Source organism: Eleutherodactylus coqui, chromosome 1 (genome assembly GCF_035609145.1).
Source record: "Eleutherodactylus coqui strain aEleCoq1 chromosome 1, aEleCoq1.hap1, whole genome shotgun sequence".
NCBI classification, from domain to species: domain Eukaryota; kingdom Metazoa; phylum Chordata; class Amphibia; order Anura; family Eleutherodactylidae; genus Eleutherodactylus; species Eleutherodactylus coqui.
The window spans coordinates 180,706,421-180,726,539 of NC_089837.1; the positions used below are offsets into that span (position 1 = coordinate 180,706,421).

The window sequence follows — 20,119 nt, forward strand, 5'->3', positions numbered from 1 at the left end:
TGCCAAATTTACTAAACACAGGCTAAAGGCTTTTCAGTACAGATAGCAGGAGCCATCCACAGCAAACAGCATGACCATATTGGCAGGTTGACAGTGCTGAAGTATGGATTCAGAGAATGAATGAGACTCCATTATGCAATTAGAATCATTTACTGATTTGTTATACTAAAATAAAATGTGTCGGAATGCCATTGCAAAGGCCACTTTGCCCAGTAAAAATGAAGAATTTGAGGAATTTGCCATGTTGTTATTTAAAGCGAATATTTTGTAATATATATCGTTAGTAATACAATTCCCGTGGCTTTCTTCTATTGGCTATAGCGCACATCAATCCATACAAACAGCTGCAAAATTAAGCTGGATTTTACAGAATGGTTCAGAAAAAGTGTTTCTCTTTACAGCAGCAATGTTTCTGGCCATATAAATGTATACTGCATATACAGTAGTTCTGTTTTCTCAGAATAACGGCATATGGCTGGTCACATTTCTCCATGTAACTAAAGAGTCAAGCATAGATATTGTAGACTAGAATTTTTTCCCTTAATTTACAATGGATGACAGATCACATGGAATATATGCGGTACATGACACTCTTAATTCAAACTTGTATCTCTAATAATGTTCATAAATGTAAAATATAGGTTGGACTAGCCCCATAATGCTAACTATTGTATACTTACTTAGAAAGAAAAAGCGACACTATGATCAAAAGGGCCACAAGAATGAGGAATAGGCCCCAAATAATCTGTAAGAAAGCACAAGAGTAAAAACAATCATTATAAGATGTAGTCAAGACTAAACTACACCATAGAACGCCCCCAGCATTCAATCAAATATGACAACAGCCCAGTGTCCACACTGCCTCCAATGAGTAGACAACATACGAAGGGGTACCCGAAATAAACAGGAATCATCCTCTGGTGGGTTACTTGTACAAGTGCTTTGAATAGTGGAAAAGGAAACAAACATTTCCCAGCTGCATGTTGTTCGTATGAAGCAGACATCACAAAAGGGGCAAAAAACTGAACTACTTGTCGAGAAAAAAAAAAAAATCACTGTAGCTGAAAGCAATTTTCCCCAACATCATCGGCTGGCATACAGCCTCTGAAGAATTCTGCTAGCAGCAAAAGGCTGTACTAGTAACAACCAGCAGATGATTCCTATTTCTTCTGGGTACCCTTTCATAAATTTCTAAGCAGCATATCTACATTTGGAAAAATATGCTGGACTAGTGACTATATTCTTTTGTTCAACAACAGTACACTCTCCCAAAAGACAACACCACTTCCCCCTCATCCCAAGCCTATGACACCAAATTGTACATAAATATAGAATTCTAAATTAGAAAAGAAATAATTTAAATAGACAGTTTTGTAATGGAAAATAATAAACACAGTAGGAGAGATATCAGAAATATATTGATTAAAGTAAGAAACAAATTAACGGAAAAACCTAAAATTGCTCATTGTAGGTGATTCTCGTGCACATATTGCAATACCCTATCATGGGTATATAGTATTCGGCACATAAAGCAAAAAAAGGTTTAACTTTCTGATCAGTCAAAGGATCTGAAATGCTGGTTAAGCCCCGAGTGGTCCACTCTTCGAGCTGAAGATTAGAAATAAAGCATTCTAGAATCTCTAAAGGAAGCTTCATCTTTTTGATCTTAGAAAAACCTTCTAGTTTTCGGATTAGATATTTCTAGGTTTGTAGTGAGGCGTTTGAAGATGGCGTATGTGGCAATGAACGCACTCTATCGAAATAGTGAAACAGCAGAAGAGACAGAAGGAATCTGTATTAATTAACGTCACATTCTATTGTGGGCCAACTGTAGACTTGAAAATGTGACCACAAGGGAGGGAGTTGATTAATTAGAATAGAGCGGCGATAATGAATGAGGTTAGGTACTCCCAAGCCCACCATGTCGCCGGTGGAGAAATAAAATTGAAGCCTCTACTCGAGGTCTCTGAAACAAATGCTCAATTGTATTTGGAATTTTAAGAGTACGAAAACATAGGATCTTTGGAAAGAGTAACGTTTTGTGTGGGACTGTACGGCCCATCCAGGATAGTTCTGTTTTAGAAAGAGGATTAGGATACTTTTGTAGAGTAGAAAGTAGAGTGAGAATGCTGAATTTAGTAAGATCAAAAGGATAATTTGATACCTAGGTAAACAATTGCATTCATACTCCACTAAAAAGGAAATTCCTTTAATTAGAGGAGGATTGTAATGAAGGGAAAAAATGCATTTCTAGTATTTAGGATTTATTAGTGTGAAGCTTATAATTGGAAACCTGACCAAATTGAGATAAAGTCACCTATGGCATGCAGGAAAGGCAAGGGATCTGATGATCTTAAGACTGCATCATCTGCAAACAGCCCGATCTTATGTTGTATGTGGCCCGGCCGATATGCCTTCGAGGTCTATATTGGATTTGATCCTTTCTGCAAAAGGCTCCATTACTAAAGTAAATGGCAAAGGGAACCAGAAGAACCCTTCATGGGTTTCAGTAGTTATTCTAAATGGTTTGGAAAAAACTCAGGTCTACAATAGTTGCCTGGAGTATTGCTTCTGGTAGGTCTGCTTTATATATAGCACTATTAAAAATTCTTGTTAAATAGGGAAATAAAATTGGCTCATAAAGCTGGTAGTATTCATTAGCGAAGAAGATAGGGCCAGGAGCTTTTTGAAGCTTCGTAGTTTTAATATATTTGGAAACTTCTAATTTCAAATATTGGAGCATCAAGACTATCATACTGTTCAGTTGTAAGGGAAGGAAGATCCATTCTTCCAAGGAAAGAGTCGATTAGGGAAATGGAAGGTTGAAAAGTGGAAGGGTCATCCTTTATATTGTAGAGGTTAGAATAAAAGGAGTTAAATCCGTCATCTGTATCTTAAAGATAAGATATTTTAGATCTAGGTCCATCTGCTGCTATCAAAGAAGGAATTCTCATTTTGATCTTTACCTGTTTGACTTTATTAGCCATTAGTCTACTAGCTTTGTTATACAAGGTATAATATGTCATATGTTTACTAGGATGGGTTTTAGACTGCGACATACTTTAGGAAGTTCAAGGTGTAACTGTCAGAAGGAGAATTTTGAAGTCTTCTCTGCTGATCTTTTATTTGCTCTATTAAGTTGTTGATACGTTTAATGAAGTGAACGCAGGTTAAATCATAATACCTCTTATGAAGGCTTTTTGGACATTGTTTCTAGAATGTCATTGTGGCAAAAATAGTTTTTTAAAAGATGCGGCTATTTTGTCTTTACAAATGGAAGCTTCATAAGGTCTAGATTGTTGCACCATGTCCCAATACCAAAGACTGGGTTATCTCATGCAAAATTCAGAAAAATAGGGGAGTGGTCAGAAATGAGACCAATTTTGGAAAGCTTCACCGATAAAATAGCATATTTGTCTAATAAAAAAAAAACTTAATGTGAGAAAAACATTTGTGTCTTGGAGAATAAAAGGTGTATTTTCTAAAAAAGGAATTCAGACAATGGGATGCGTCACAAATTCTTTTTTGTGCAGCCACGGGTTAAGCGTAGGTATAGTTTGTTTCACGTGACCAGATAAATCAAATTTTTTTTTGTCAGGGACAATATTAAAATCCCCACAGAGAATGAGTTTCCCTGATTGGATTGTGCATACATGTTTAATAGTTTTGTTTAGAAAGCAGATCTGGGAAGAAGAATTAGGTGCATATATTTACTAAGGTGATAGGAGAGTTGTTTATTATACCATCTAAAGCCAAGAACCTCCCATTGTGATCAACAATAGACTTGTTAAGGTGAAAAACCTTAAAAATGTACCTTTTTTTCTTGCGTCTTCACAGGATGAAAAGTTAATTTTTTTTCTTGCAGATTTTTAAATTTTAAACCATTTTTTTCTATAACACATGGCAGAGTTGGCAGAGAAACAAAACTTAAAATATAGTTTGGGTAACAAAAAAATCAAAAAGAAAAAAAAAAAACAACTTAAAGTCCACCCCTCTGAGCCCTGTTGTATCAAATTGTATCCCTGAGTTCACGGTAAAATCAGGGATCTGGAGTCTCAAATTTTCTGGGTTAATTAACCAAGCATCAGATTAATCTGGGTCCTCTGAATAGACCTTGGCCGCCTTCTTGGGGGTGAAAGGGTTTAACCCCTTAGTGACCAAGCCTGTTTGCGCCTTAATGACCAGGCCAAATTTTGCAAATCTGACATGTGTCACTTTAACATGGAAAAACACCAGAAAGGTTTTGCATATCCAAGCGATTCTGACATTGTTTTTTCGCCACATGTTGTGCTTCATTTAGGCGGAAAAAATAGACCGATAGAAATTGTGTTTATTTATTAAAAGCGCCAAAATTGGGAAAATTTTGAAAAAATCGTCATTTTTTCAGATTTCCAACTGCAATATCTTAAATATGTGCAAACATAATATAGAAATTTTTGCTAAGATTTATATTTCCACCCGTTTACTTTATTTTGGGCGCACATTGGAAAAACTTTCGTTTTTTTTTAACTATTTAGGAGACGTACAAATTTAACATTACTTTTTAGCATTTTGAGGAACACTTTGTTTTCCTATACCAAGCCGAGATTGGAAAGGCTCATGAGTGTCAGAATAATAGATACCCCCCCAAATGACCTCATTTTAAAAACTACACCCCTTAATGTATTCACTGAGGGGTGTCATGAGTATTTTGACCCCACAGTTTTTTTTCAGGAATTAATTCAATTTAGAGGAGAAAAAGTAAAATTTCATATTTTTGCAAATCTGTCATTTTAAAGACATATTTTTTTCCTATAGTTTACATGAAAATCAGGATTTACACCCCAAAATGGATACCCCTGTTTCTCCCGTGTTCAGAAATATACCCATTGTGGCCCTATTGTTATATCTGAGTCCACAACGGGGCCCAAAATGAAAGGAGTAGTCAGTGTCTTTCAAAACAGAAATTTTGCTTGAAGTCCTTTTAGGCCCCATAGCACACATGTAGAGTTCTTGAGCGCCCAAAACCATAGAAAACCCCCACAAATGACCCCATTTTGAAAACTAGACCCCTTAAGGAATTTATCTAGGGGTGTACTGCATATTTTGACCTCACAGTTTTTGAATGAATTCAAACCAAGCAAAAGGAAAAAATTGTGATCTTCGTTTTTTCGGCAATTCTGTCATTTTAAAAACAGCTTTTTTTGTACAGCACACATATGAAGGAAGACTTGCACCCAAAAATGGATACCCCTGTTTGTCCCGTGTTCAGAGACATACCCATTGTGGCCCTATTCTTATGTCTGGATACACAACGGAGCCCAAAATGAAAGGAGCGACCGGTGGCTTTCGGAACACAAATTTTGCTTGAAGTCCTTTTAGGCCCCATTGCCCACTTGTAGAGTTCTTGAGCGCCCAAAACCATAGAGAACCCCCACAAATGACCCCATTTTGAAAACTAGACTCCTTAACGAATTTATCTAGGGGTGTACTGCGCATTTTGACCCCACAGTTTTTGAATAAATTCAAGCAAAGCAAAAGGAAAAAATTAGGATTTTTGTTTTTTTGGCAATTCTGTCATTTTAAAAACAGCTTTTTTTGTACAGCACACATATGAAGGAAGACTTACACCCCAAAATGGATACCCCTGTTTGTGCTGTTTTCAGAAATATACCCATTGTGGCCCTAATCTTATGTCCGCATGCACAACGGGGCCCAAAATAAAAGGAGTAATCGGTGGCTTTCAGAACATAGATTTTGCTTGAAGTCCTTTTAGGCCCCATTGCCCACTTGTAGAGTTCTTGAGCGCCCAAAACCATATAGAACCCCCACAAATGACCCCATTTTGAAAACTAGACCCCTTAACGAATTTATCTAGGGGTGTACTGCATATTTTGACCCCACAGTTTTTGAATAAATTCAAGCAAAGCAAAAGGAAAAAAATAGGATTTTCATTTTTTGGGCTATTGTGTCAATTTAAAAACAGTTTTTTTTGTACAGCACACATATAAATGAAGGCTTTCACCCCAAAATGGATACCCCTGTTTGTCCCGTGTTCAGAAACATACCCATTGTGGCCCTAATAGACTTACAGGACCCATGGCTAGGCCTACAATGAAAGGAATACCCGTTGGATTTCAGGGTACCACTGAATAAATTTCAGGCCCCATTGCCCACTTATAGAGCCATTGAGCGGCCAAAACTATAAAGAACCCCCTCAAATGACCCCATTTTGAAAACTAGACCCCTTAACGAATTAATCTAGGGGTGTACTGCGTATTTTGACCCCACAGTATTTGAATGAATCTAAGCAAAGCAGAAGGAAAAAGTTACGATTTTCAATTTTTTGGGCAATTTTTTCAATTTAAAAACAGTTTTTTTGTACAGTGCACATAGGAATGAAGACGGTCACCCCAAAATGGATACCCCCGTTTGTCCCGAGTTCAGAAACATACCCATTGTGGCCCTAATCTACTTACAGGACGCATGGCAAGGCCTATAAAGGACGGAACACCTGTTGGATTTTATGGCACAACTGAATAAATTCCAGGCCCCATTGCTTATTTGTACAGAATAAAGATTGACTCCCTAAAAATTCCCCCCCTCTCCCTCCACGCCCTTTTTGGCGTTCGCAAATCTTAGATAAAAGTAAAAATGTGAACTGTGTAGTATTTCCGAAGACAGGGGTAATTACAAAGGCTGGTTGGAATGGGCCCATGGGGCAATAAAACCGGGTATCCCCCCCCCCCCCTCTCATGCTTTTTGGGGGTATTTCATGACCTCAGTGGCGGGTATGGGGTGTAAAAAGTGGCGTTCCGTGAGTCTCCGTAAGCTTGATGAGGTGCGGCGGTCTCACACAGAAGGCGCTCAACAAGGTGCTCCTGGAACTGCAGGAAAGCGAGCGTTCCCGGGGCTTCTTGTAAAATACGTATCACAGGTAGCGGTCTGAATAACGCCGGGCTCACGCGGGTGCAGGCGGAATCCGCTTGCGGAGGCCCACAGCGGATCCCATCTGTGAGCCCGGCTGTGACCCTGCGTACGGCTGCGTAATGTACTGCGCATAACTGCCTACTCACACAGGCGGTCATGCACAGTACACCTTTGTTTGTATTTCCCGCACCATCGCTTAGCGATGACGCGGGTACCCGCAGCCCGTATACAATGTAGTTGCGTATGGACTGCGGGTATATCCGCGACCATGGAGCACAATGGGCTCTATGTTGCCGATATCCGCAGTAAAATAGAACCTGCTGCGTTCTCTTTTCTGCGAGTGGATTACGCAATTCTGACCCGCTAATGTGAGCGGAATTGTGTAATCCAATGCGATTGATCTGCGTATTACCGCGGATCAGACGCATGCGGAATCCGTAATTCCTATCCGGTCATGTGAGACCGGCCAAAGGTAGATCGCTACCTTTTTATCACGTGACCGGGGACCGCTCAACGAGGCCACCCGTCACTGCTCCAGGCTCTCGGCGACCGTTGGTCGCTGGGAGCAAGGAGATTTTAAATTTCCTGGGCTCCCTGACTCCTGCGCATGTGTCCGGCTTTTTGCCGGCAATCGCATGTGCAGAATCCTGGAAGGTCCACGGAGGAAGATCGCGTCGGGATTCAAATACGCAGGCCTCCGGTAAAAAGATTCATCTCCTCTCACCGATCGCATCAGTGAGGGGAGATGAAACTTCAAATTTTTTTCTTTACTTTTACGTGATCGCCATTATTGGATAATGGCGAACACGTGACCAGGAACCGCTCACCGCGGACATCCATTAAATCTCCATGCTCTTGGCTACGTTTTGTAGCCAGGAGCAGGGAGAATTTAAATTATCCTGGCAATCCACAGCTTTTGCGCATGCGCCCGCCATTTTGGCGACGGGCGCGTGTGCAGAAGCTGTGGTAAGGTCCGCGGATAAATCTGGGGGCCTTAGGTACGTACTTTCATCCTCCCTCACGGATATGATCCATGAGGGGAGATGAAACGTACGCTTTTTTTTACTTTTTTTTTTTTTTTTTTTACACTTTTTTTCACTTTACATGATCACTGTCATCCATTGGATGACAGTGATCATGTCCCCGGTATAATCTCTCTGATCCTAGCTACACATGGCAGCCAGAAGCAGAGGGATTTTAAATTCCCCGGGGCTCGAGCCCGTCTGTGCACGCGCCCGATGTCAATCATCGGGCGCGCATGCGCAGACGGGGATTCGGGTCCCGGGACATCGGGACACCGCTGAGGACTGGGGGTGAGTATTTTCACCTCCCCTCATGGATCCGATCCATGAGGGGAGGTGAAACTGACTTTTTTAAAACTTTTTTTTAACTTTTTCGCGATCGCCGCTAACCATTGGATAACGGCGATCGCGGTACCGGGGACCGCTCACCGCAGTCCCCGCTGACATCTCCTGCCTCCCGGCTACCTACAGGAGCCGGGAGCCAGGAGATTTTAAATCTCCCGCGCCGCCGGGCCTTCTGCGCATGCGGCTGACGTAATGCCGCCTGGCGCGCATGCGCAGAAGACCGGCTTCGGGCCCCGGAGCGGCAGGAGAGCGGGGAGCAGCGTGCCAGACCTCGGTGAGTAATTTCAGCTGCTCCGATGGATCCGATCCATCGGAGCAGCTGAATCTTTAACTTTTATGCACTTTTATTTACTTTTTTTGCGATCGGCGCTATCCATTGCATAGCGCCGATCGCAATGCCGGGGGGGGCTCCGAACAGCCCGGGATGACAGCTCCATGCTGTCAGCTACCTGCGGACACCGACAGCATGGAGCTGTCACGTCCACAGCCCGAGGGGCACTATTCTCTGCAGGAAGCATGTTTTTACGTCCTCAGAGAATAGAGCCCACTTCGGGAGGACGTAAAAACACTATGGGCTGGTCGTTAAGGGGTTAAGAGTCACTTGAACATAACGCTAGAAAACTTGGGTCCTTCTGACTAAGTCTGACTCAGACAAAATAACTGTGCAAGCCTCCTCCGTGCCATGCTATATATAAATTTATTATGCACCCCAAAAAAAGAAGCACAAAAAAATTTTTTTATGGGTGGGTGACCAAGGGACAGGGTTGGGAACACAGCATGAACTATTTTTGTTTTTGCTGCCGCCTTTATTTTTTTTTTACACTGAGAAATATGCTGACTAACCAAACACTACACTGCCTGACATACTGATCACACTTTGATACTACACGGACATACTGACAGGACGCCAAAACTACTTATGCCACCACCAAATCACTATGGTTTTTAATCTTTCTTCACACGATTATCCTCTCAATCCGCTCTCTCAAACTACTGATAACACACTACTGTGATTGGAGAGAAAGGTCTTACTGTAAACAGCACAAACACTCGCTGCTATCCTTCTATTGGTCAGTTAGGATGTAAATTTACATCTTGTTGCGCCAAGTACTACCGTATGCACCTACGATGTAAACATATGTCCTGTGGCGTCAAGGTGTTATGAGAAAAAAAAGAAAAAGTTGGAGCAGGTCATAAAGCCTGCAGAAACTTCGGGGAGAAAAAAGTTCAAAACATGCAGTATATTGAGAAAAGTACCTCAGTGGGTCGAAAATGTCACACACCAGTTTAAAGGGAACTTGGAGAAGCTTTTTAACGAGGCTCGCTTTTGTAGGTCTTGGATTGGTATACCCCATTTGAGAAGCTTCAGGCTTAGTGAGGATATTAGACTTAGTAGAGTCATTTGTAGGAGACCTTGACTTGACATAGGGCTGTAGTAATGGAAGCGAAAGTTTGCTTTGCTTGGATTGTTGCTTGCGAGAGGTCTGTGAGAAGTTGAATATTTGCATATGGATCCAAGTGATCAAGTAAAGTGATCAAATTTGAGTGACGCAAACATTAGTGCGTCCTTTACGTAAAAGACATGGATCCTGGCCAGAACATTCCAGGGACCATTCTCCTGCAGGGAACTGGGTTTCGGCAGTCTATGAACTATATCAATAAGTAAATTATGCGCCGAAGCGGATGGCAAAACTAGCTCCAGAAATTGTAGCAGATAATCCTTAAGGACAGCCTAAGCAACCGACTTGGGAACACCTCTAAACTTCACATTGTTCCTTCTGCTCCTGTTTTCCAGATTAGCGGTTTTATTCTTAATAAGAATCACTTTATCAGCTAATGAATAATGTGCATTAATTAAATCATTATGCGACTGAGTTATTTCTCCCATTTTATTCTCCAAATGATTAACTCTGTCACCCAGTTTATCAATTGTACAGTTGATTGTAATAGAGAAGTGAGCTAAGTCAATTTGAATGGAGCCTCTTAAAGACAGTAGCATCTCCTTAATAGAAGCTTCTGAGGCAGCTTGATTAGAAGTTTGTATACTGCTTAAAAGGTTAGTGTTGTCCGAAAGCTGCTGTTGCAAAAGGTAAATCTCGTCCAATTTTGGGATGATTTCAGGGCTAGCAAAAGAAGAAGCAGTGTCACTGCCATGTGAGGAAAGGGAGACCCGTCATCTTAGTCAAACTGGATGCACCCTTATTAGGGCAAGAATGAATTGCTGTAATTACAGCCAACGTTGGGGAGTTTGATTCTCTTGGTGTCTGAGGACCATCAAGAGCGCTGAGCGATTCGGCTGGAGAGGGGTCCGGGGTGTCGTCGCTTTTGCAGGAACCACCAGGAGAGTTTGAGCTGTAGTGTTCATATCTCAGCAAGAGCAGCAGACCACAAAATAAATCTGTCAGGTGCTTGGACTGCTGCTTAGAAGCTCGTCTGCAAGTCATGTCGCTATCACCGGGCTGGTACAGCAGAGGATTGGGTATATTGTACTTTTTAATGGCCCAGCTATGATATACATATAATGTGTTGTATAACTTTTATGACATTTTTTTTGGAAAGGGGAAGAAAAAATCCCTTAGAAATTCTGCCATTGTTTTTGGCTTTTGTTTTTATGGCAATTTCTATGCAGTAAAAATAAAACATAACTCTGGCAACGGAGATATGGAAGGGCTTGTTTTTTAAGGGAAGAGTTGTCGTTTTTATTGGCACCATTTTGTGGTATATATGACTTTTGGATTGCTTTTATTGTGTTTTTTGGTAGGCAAACAAAAGAAAAATAGCAATAGTGTTTGTTTTTAAAAGTATTTTTATGGTGTTCACCATGTACTATAAATAATATTTTTATTATTATGGGTGGAAACACCCATAATGTGTTACTTTTTCCAATTTATCCAAACGGTTTTTGTGAGAAAAAAAATGCATATTTCTTTTTTTTAAACTGGATTTTTGTTTCTTTAAAATGAAACTTTATTGGACTTCTTTTTTACACTATTTTAAGTGCGTTTAAGATGCAATAGTTTGATCATTACGATAGTATATTGCATTACTTGCATACTGTAGTGCATTCCACTAAGCCTATGACAGCAGCATATTAGACTCTGCCTGAGGTATGTATGGTCTAATAGGCTGAGTTAGATGGTAGACATGGAGGCCTTCTTCAACAGGCCTCCGTCTGCCTCAGGATCCCATTGGTACCTTGTGATTGTGCTGTGGGGCGCTGATGGCTGATAGAGGAAGGGGATGCTCTTTCTGTCATTTGCTTACATGCTGCAGTTATTGACCGTGGCATGTAAGGGGTTAAACTGCCAGGATCTGAGATTTGTCTACTACTGGCTGATGAAAAAAAAAAAAACGATGGTACACCTCTGTGTCCCCTCCTTCACAAGGTCCCAGGCTACCATTACAAACAAATTACATTATGCCATTTCATCGCAGGTGCGCCATTCAGAAGATGGAAGATGCCCCCTTCCTCTGTCAAACCATTTAAATGCTGAGGTCAGTACAGCTTGACAAAGACCTGTCTACACTGTGGGTCGAAACACAGCTGCTATGCAATAGCTGTGTGCAGTAAAGATTCTCTACCTTATGGTGGAGCTTTAAACGGATGCTGCCTGGAGTTTTTTGCCGCGGAGTTCAGTACTGAACGCAGCATCTAAAAAGGGTAAACGTTGGGATTGGAGGGCTGCTGACGGGTTTCAGCTGTTTTTGACAGCTGGCATCCATTGCAAATGGAGCAGGCTCGCGCCATACAAATCCCACCCACATCAGAATGTACATGTATGTTGGATGTCGCCAAGTGGGTAAACATATATTGAAATGGAGAGAAGCCTATAAAAATTCAATAGTAACCAACATCAATACCATGGGTTTTTGTAGGAGTGCAGAAAACAAACAGACATACAACAGACATTTTTGTATGAAGCCAATGTAAATATACAGAATGTGGTAGTCATAATTATAATGCGCAAAAGGTGGAATAAGTGACACCTATTCAAACCCAGAGTTGGTCTTGCTTATACTAAACTTTATATTGTTAACACTGATCTACAAGCCACTGCTTAAAAAAGTGCTAATGTTTGTTAATGGATACAAACACACTAAACAAGCACTAAAACTATGCATTTATATTTTTGGAAAGGTTTTACCTTAAATGGCCGCATGATGCTACAACATTTTGTCCATCCGCTCATTTCATGGGATTCAAGATGTCTTTCTTTTCGTTGCAATGTTCGAATTTTTTCTTGAAGTTTATAAAGTTTTTTTCTGTCGTTACTTGACAGTGGTCGTCCATCTCTGCACTAAGATTTTAATACAAAATATATGTAAAAATTAACTACCACTGGTACACACTTGTCATGAAGAAACCTAGCACAGAACAGCAGACATTAACAAAACGCGAGGCAGAAGGCGATTTATTCAAATTGACGTTCATTAGTACTAAAATAACCGTGCACAGTAGTCAAAGTAGTTCATTAGGAAAAAAGAAGACAAACTGATACAATGGATGTCCACCAACAGTTTCACTATTGTTCTCTGCTGATATCTATATTATTATAGTATGGCAGACAGAGAGATCCTGCCTAGAGGTCAATTGAATATTAACCTCTGATCCTTCAAATGCAATTACTAAAAGTGAAGTGAAAACTATTAATTTATACGCATAACCTACTAGAGTCTATTAATATACCAGGCCTGTCAGATCTTTTATTGTGGTCCCTCAAATGCATGTTTCCATGGTGTTCCTGCTCTGTATACTATATGACAGTAACACCACAGAACATGACAAAACGACTGAATCTTGCTGAGCTGTACAGTAGAGTTTGCCAAAATGACTCCTACTCCCCACTTCTCCATCTCCCACTGCTCTACAATTATTAGCTGAACCAAAAAAAAAAAAAAAACAGCATTAAGGACAAACTCTTCTCCACCTTCTCGCCTTTCTCCCTTTAAATCCAATACACTTTACTATGGTACCCCTCTATGTAACCAGCATTTAACCCCTTAGTGACCAAGCCTGTTTGCGCCTTAATGACCAGGCCAAATTTTGCAAATCTGACATGTGTCACTTTAATATGGAAAAACACCAGAAAGGTTTTGCATATTCAAGCGATTCTGACATTGTTTTTTCGCCACATGTTGTACTTCATTTAGGCGGAAAAAATAGACCGATAGAATTTGTGTTTATTTATTAAAAGCGCCAAAATTGGGAAAATTTTTAAAAAAATCGTCATTTTTTCACATTTCCAACTGCAATATCTTAAATGTGTGTAAACATAATATAGAAATTTTTGCTAACATTTATATTTCTACCCATTTATTTTGGGCGCACATTGGAAAACCTTTCGTTTTTTTTTAACCATTTAGGAGATGTACAAATTTAACATTACTTTTTAGCATTTTGAGGAACACTTTGTTTTCCTACACCAAGCCAAGATTGGAAAGGCTCATGAGTGGCAGAATAATAGATACCCCCACAAATGACCCCATTTTAAAAACTACACCCCTTAGTGTATTCACTGAGGGGTGTCATGAGTATTTTGACCCCACAATTTTTTTCAGGAATTAATTCAATTTAGAGGAGAAAAACTAAAATTTCATATTTTTGCAAATCTATCATTTTAAAGACAAATATTTTCCTATAGTTTACATGAAAATGAAGATTTACACCCCAAAATGGATACCCCTGTTTCTCCCGTGTTCAGAAATATACCCATTGTGGCCCTAATCTTATGTCTGGATGCACAACGGGGCCCAAAATGAAAGGAGTAGTCAGTGTCTTTCAAAACAGAAATTTTGCTTGAAGTCCTTTTAGACCTCATAGCACACATGTAGAGTTCTTGAGCGCCCAAAACCATAGAAAACCCCCACAAATGACCCCATTTTCAAAACTAGACCCCTTAAGGAATTTATCTAGGGGTGTACTGCATATTTTGACCCCACAGGTTTTTAATAAATGCAAGCCAAGCAAAAAAATTGTGATTTTCGTTTTTTTGGCAAGTCTGTCATTTTAAAAACAGCTTTTTTTGTACAGCACACATATGAATGAAGACTTGCACCCAAAAATGGATACCCCTGTTTGTCCTGTGTTTAGAGACATACCCATTGTGGCCCTAATCTTATGTCTGGATGCACAACAGGGCCCAAAATGAAAGTAGTAGTCAGTGGCTTTCAGAACAGAAATTTTGCTTGAAGTCCTTTTAGGCCCCATTGCCCACTTGTAGAGTTCTTGAGCGCCCAAAACCATAGAGAACCCCCACAAATGACCCCATTTTGAATACTAGACTTCTTAACAAATTTATCTAGGGGTGTACTGCGTATTTGACCCCACAGTTTTTGAATAAATTCAAGCAAAGCAAAAGGAAAAAATTTGGATTTTTGCTTTTTTGGCAATTCTGTCATTTTAAAAACAGCTTTTTTGTACAGCACACATATGAAGAAAGACTTGCACCCCAAAATGGATACCCCTGTTTGTACTGTTTTCAGAAATATACCCATTGTGGCCCTAATATTATGTCCGCATGCACAACAGGGCCCAAAATGAAAGGAGTAATCGGTGGCTTTCAGAACATAGATTTTGCTTGAAGTCCTTTTAGGCCCCATTGACCACTTGTAGAGTTCTTGAGCGCCCAAAACCATAGAGAACCCCCACAAATGACCCCATTTTGAAAACTAGCCCCGTTAACGAATTTATCTAGGGGTGTATTGTGTATTTTAACCCTACAATTTTTGAATAGGTCTAAGCGAAGCAGTAAGAAAAAATTACGATTTTCATTTTTTGGGCTATTGCGTCAATTTAAAAAACGTTTTTTTTGTACAGCACACATATAAATGAAGACTTTCACCCCAAAATGGATACCCTTATTTGTCCCGTGTTCAGAAACATACCCATTGTGGGCCTAATAGACTTACAGGACACATGGCTAGGCCTACAATGAAAGGAATACCCATTGGATTTCAGGATACAACTGAATAAATTCCAGGCCCCATTGCCCACTTATAGAGCCATTGAGCGGCTAAAACTATAAAGAACGCCCTCAAATGACCCCATTTTGAAAACTAGACCCCTTAACAAATTCATCTAGGGGTGTACTGCGTATTTTGACACCACAGTATTTGAATGAATCTAAGCAAAGCAGAAGGAAAAAGTTATGATTTTCAATTTTTTGGGCAATTTTTTAAATTTAAAAACTGTTTTTTTTTGTACAGGGTACATAGGAATGAAGACTGTCACCCCAAAATGGATACCCCCATTTGTCCCGAGTTCAGAAACATACCCATTGTGACCCTAATTTACTTACAGGAAACATGGCAAGGCCTATAATAGAGGGAACACCCGTTGGATTGCAGGGTACAACTGAATAAATTCCAGGCCCCATTGCCCACTTGTACGTATTAAAAATTGACAACTTAAAAAAATTTTCCCCCCTCCCCCCCCCCCCCGCGCCCTTTTCGGCGTTCCCCAAATCTTAGATAAAAGTAATACTGTGTGGTTTTTCCAAAGACAGGGGTAATTACGGAGGCTGGTTGGATGGGTTCATGGGGCAATAAAACTGTGTATCCCCCCCTCCTCTCATGCTTTTTGGGGGTCATTTCTTGACCTCAGTGTCGGGTATGGGGTGTAAAAAGTGGTGCTCTGTGAGTCTCCGTAAGCTTGATGAGGTGCGGCGGTCTCACACAGAAGGCGCTCAACAAGGTGCTCCTGGAACTGCATGAAGGCGAACGTTCCCGGGGCTTCTTGTAAATTACGAATTACAGGTAGCGGTCTGAATAACGCCGGGCTCACGCAGCCGTAAGCGGAATCCGCTTGCGGAGGCCTGCAGCGGATCCCAGCTGTGAGCCTGGCTGTGACCCTGCGTACGGCCGTGTAATGTACTGCGCATAACTGCGTACTCACACAGGCGGTCATGCGCAGTACTTTTTTTTTGTTTGCATTTCCCACACCGTCGCTTAGCGATGACACGGGTACCCGCAGCCCGTATACAACGTAGTTGCGTATGGGCTGCGGGTATATCGGTTACCATGGAGCACAATGGGCTCTATGTTGCGGCTATCCGCGGTAAAATAGAACCTGCTGCGTTCTCTTTTCTGTGAGTGGATTACGCATTTCCGACCCGCTAATGTGAGCGGAATTGTGTAATCCAATGCGATTGATCTGCGTATTAGCGCAGATCAGACGCATGCGGAATCCGTAATTCCTATCCGGTCATGTGAGACCGACCTATGTTAGAGCGCTACTTTTTTATTACGTGACCAGGGACCGCTCAACGAGGCCACCCGTCACTGCTCCAGGCTCCGTTGGTCGCCGAGAGCAAGGAGATTTTAAGTTTCCTGGGCTCCCCGACTCCTGCGCATGTGACTGGTGTTTTGCCGGCGGTCGCATGCGCAGAATTCGGGAAAGATCACGGATAAGGATCGCGTCGGGGTGCAAATACAGAGGCCTCCGGTAAAAAGTTTCATCTCCTCTCACCGATCGCATCGGTGAGGGGGGATGAAACTTCAATTTTTTTTAAAAACTTTTACGTGATCGCCATTATCCATTGTATAACGGCGAACACGTGACAAGGAACCGCTCACCGCGCCCCCCGTGAAATCTCCAGGCTCTCGGCTAAGTTTTGTAGCCAGGAGCAGGGAGAATTTCAATTATCCTGGCAATTCACAGCTTTTGCGCATGCGTCCGCCATTTTGGCGACGGGCGTGTGTGCAGAAGCTGGGGTAAGGTCCGCGGATAAATCTGGGGGCCTTATGTACGGATATGATCCCTGAGGGGAGATGAAATGTACGCTTTTTAAACTTTTTTTTTGGTTACTTTTTTACACTTTTTTTTAACTATACATGATCACTGTCATCCATTGGATGACAGTGATCATGTCCCCAGTGACATCCCTCTGCTCCTGGCTACACATGGCAGCCAGGAGCAGAGGGATTTTGAATTTCCCAGGGCTCGAGCCCCTCTGTGCACGTCAATCATCGGGCGCGCATGCGCAGAGGGGGACTTCGGGTCCCGGAACACACGGGGTCATCGGCGGACCTGAGGAGTATTTTCACTTCCCCTCATGGATCTGATATAGCACTTTTTAAAACTTTTTCGTGATCGCCGCTATCCAATGGATAGCGGCGATCGCGGGCCCGGGGTAACACCTCCTGGCTCCCGGCTACCTTCAGGAGCGGGGAGACTTTGAATTTGCCGGGGGCTCCCGGGCTTCTGCGCATGCGCATGACTTCATCGTCTGGCGCGCATGCGCAGAAGAGCGGCGGCGGGTCCGGGAGGACCAGATCTTTGGGGGGCAGTGCAGAGAAGGCGGGTGAGTATTTTCAGCTGCCCTGATGGATCCGATCCATCAGGGCAGCTGAATAACTAACTTTTTAGGCACTTTTATTTACTTTATTGTGCCGATCGCAATGCCGGGAAGGGGGTCCCCGCAGCCCGGGATGACAGCTCCATGCTGTCGGCTACCTGCGGGCACCGACAGCATGGAGCTGTCACGTCCATAGCCCACGGGGCTTTATTCTCTGCAGGACACATGTTTTTACGTCCTCAGAGAATAAAGCCCACTTGGGCAGGACGTAAAAACGCTATGGGCTGGTCGTTAAGGGGTTAATATTAGCTATTCACTTATATATCTGACCATAGCCTTCAAATTTCCTCAAATTTAGTGAAACAACCTCTCTTTGATAAATCCCTCTTTCCAAAGATAAAACCTCTTATCTTTCCAAAAAAATCTCCCACTGTTCAGGGGTAGGCTGCATCCAAGGAGCAGTAATCCGCTTCCGTGCCCGATATACAGTTCTTTGAATTCCCAAAAGAGTATGCCCATCAAGCCTAGCCACAATATCTGGGATTAAGCCAAATATCGACAAGATATCATTTCTAATACCACATTCCAAAATTCACAAAATTTTTCATAGTCACAGACCGTGTACATTAAATCTGCACCATCCATGCTACATTTCAGGCAGTTCGAGTTTAATCTGATACCCATATTAAAACAACTTTACTGGAGTACTATATCTATATGCACTAAATATATAGATAACCGTTGACTTTCAGATAGAGATAGAACTAGAATCATATGCAATACTGTGGACCATTTAACACCGCTAATTTGGCCAAGTCTTTTCCCCATTTTAATTTTAGCTTGATTGGAAATTGTTATAAATAATAAGAAAGCATCTGTCTATATAAATAAATTAGATCTTTCATAACTCCAGAACACCCAAGAAAATTCACCAAAGGATGTTGGACTGTAAGCATATCATATTTGAAGAAACTGGAAACAGCAACTATGGGAATCATCATAAAGCTCTCTAAATTCTTCAAGGATATAGAAAATACCCCAGAATGCACCCATTTCAAAAAGATTATATATTTGTTCTCTCACAATGAAAACTCGTCCAAACTTTAAGAAAAAAAAAAAAAGACTCTGGTAATTTAGGGAGTGGAATTTCCAGAGGGGAGTGTATACAGTAAATCCATCTGGTTGTAAAATCTGCTTACATTTATTCCCTAATTCAAGCATTCTAGTACTTGTACTTTCATCTCTCTCGCTTACCACTATAGGAGGGTTACAACTTTTCATTTTAGAAACTAATTTGCTATTCAACCCCATCCTATCCTTCTCCTCAACCCTTCCATTGTTGCAATTGAGATGTCAAAATATACATCCAAACATTTGGAATTGTTAAACCCCTACATCACTTATCCCTTTAAAGGGTCTCCAATTTAATTCCACTTTTTTGCATTCAGACGATATTAAGGAGTTTATTTTAGAATAAGAAATTCATAATAAACTCCTAAATATCGTATGAATGCTAAAAAAGTATTGATGGAATCCAATCTGCAAAATTTTGAAGTATACAAAAAGGATTTATGGCATCAAAACAAGATTTTCCCTGTCCATAATAGACAAGGGAAGGCGATTCCAAACCGCAACCTTATCTTCAAACTTTCTTATCAACGAAAGCAAAGTTGGCAGAAATAAAGTCTCATTGCTTGGAAGATACAACTCCCAAATATTTGAATTCTCTCACCACTTGAAGTTAGTATCATCCAATGAAGAACCAACCAGCAAGGAATCTAAGGGAAGAATCACAGATTTTCCCCGATTAAAAGTAACACCCGTTATCTTACCAACTATATCAAAAATAGTCATAATGGGACCCATAGATTTACTCACATAACTAGTATACAACAACAGATCATCTGCATATAATGACAAGTTCCTCAATTTTTCATACTGAAATCCAACTATAACAAGTGATTGCCTTATTAAACCAGGCAGGGGGTCGACTGCCAAGGCAAAGAGAAGGGACAAGGGACACCCCACCTTGTTCCCCTCTCTAACACTATCCAGAAATCAGACCATTCACCCTTTTTCTTCGAATAAAGTAGTTTAACCCATGCCAATAATTTTTTACCAAAACCTATCCTATGAAACCCATAAATAATTCCAAAAAAGCTTTGGCAGAGTTGAGTGAAAAAACAGCCTTGTCCTCACCGACTCTTATGATCCACCTGGAAATTCATATATAGCCTCCTTACGTTTACAGCTGTTGATTTGTTTGGCATAAAGCCCAACTGATCCTTATGTATTAAACGAGTCATAACCAAAAGTAATCTGTTGGAAGTCCCTGTGCTAGTAACCAATAAAGACATTGGACAATTAGAATCAGGAAGAGACAAATCCTTTCCCGATTTAGGAATTAAGACAATTATAGCATCTCTCATTGATGGTGAACGTATACCTTCATGCAGTGATCATTAAAAATAGTTGGTAAATGTGGTAGAAGCATATCTTGATAGTGTTAAAAAAATGTTTTTGGAAGGCCACATGGGTGCTCTTTCA

At 41.1% G+C, this 20,119-nt stretch overlaps 1 protein-coding gene across 1 annotated transcript in view; it reads right to left on the reverse strand.

The window, feature by feature from the left end:
• LMBRD1 (LMBR1 domain containing 1) overlaps window positions 1-20,119 on the reverse strand; it is a 187,565-nt gene that overhangs the window by 71,691 nt on the left and 95,755 nt on the right. Inside the window, exons 9-10 of the mRNA XM_066604231.1 lie at window positions 12,422-12,574; window positions 681-745 (exon numbers count right to left, since the gene is read on the reverse strand). Of these exons, the coding sequence (XP_066460328.1) occupies window positions 681-745; window positions 12,422-12,574 (218 nt within the window). The remainder of the gene's footprint in view (window positions 1-680; window positions 746-12,421; window positions 12,575-20,119) is intronic.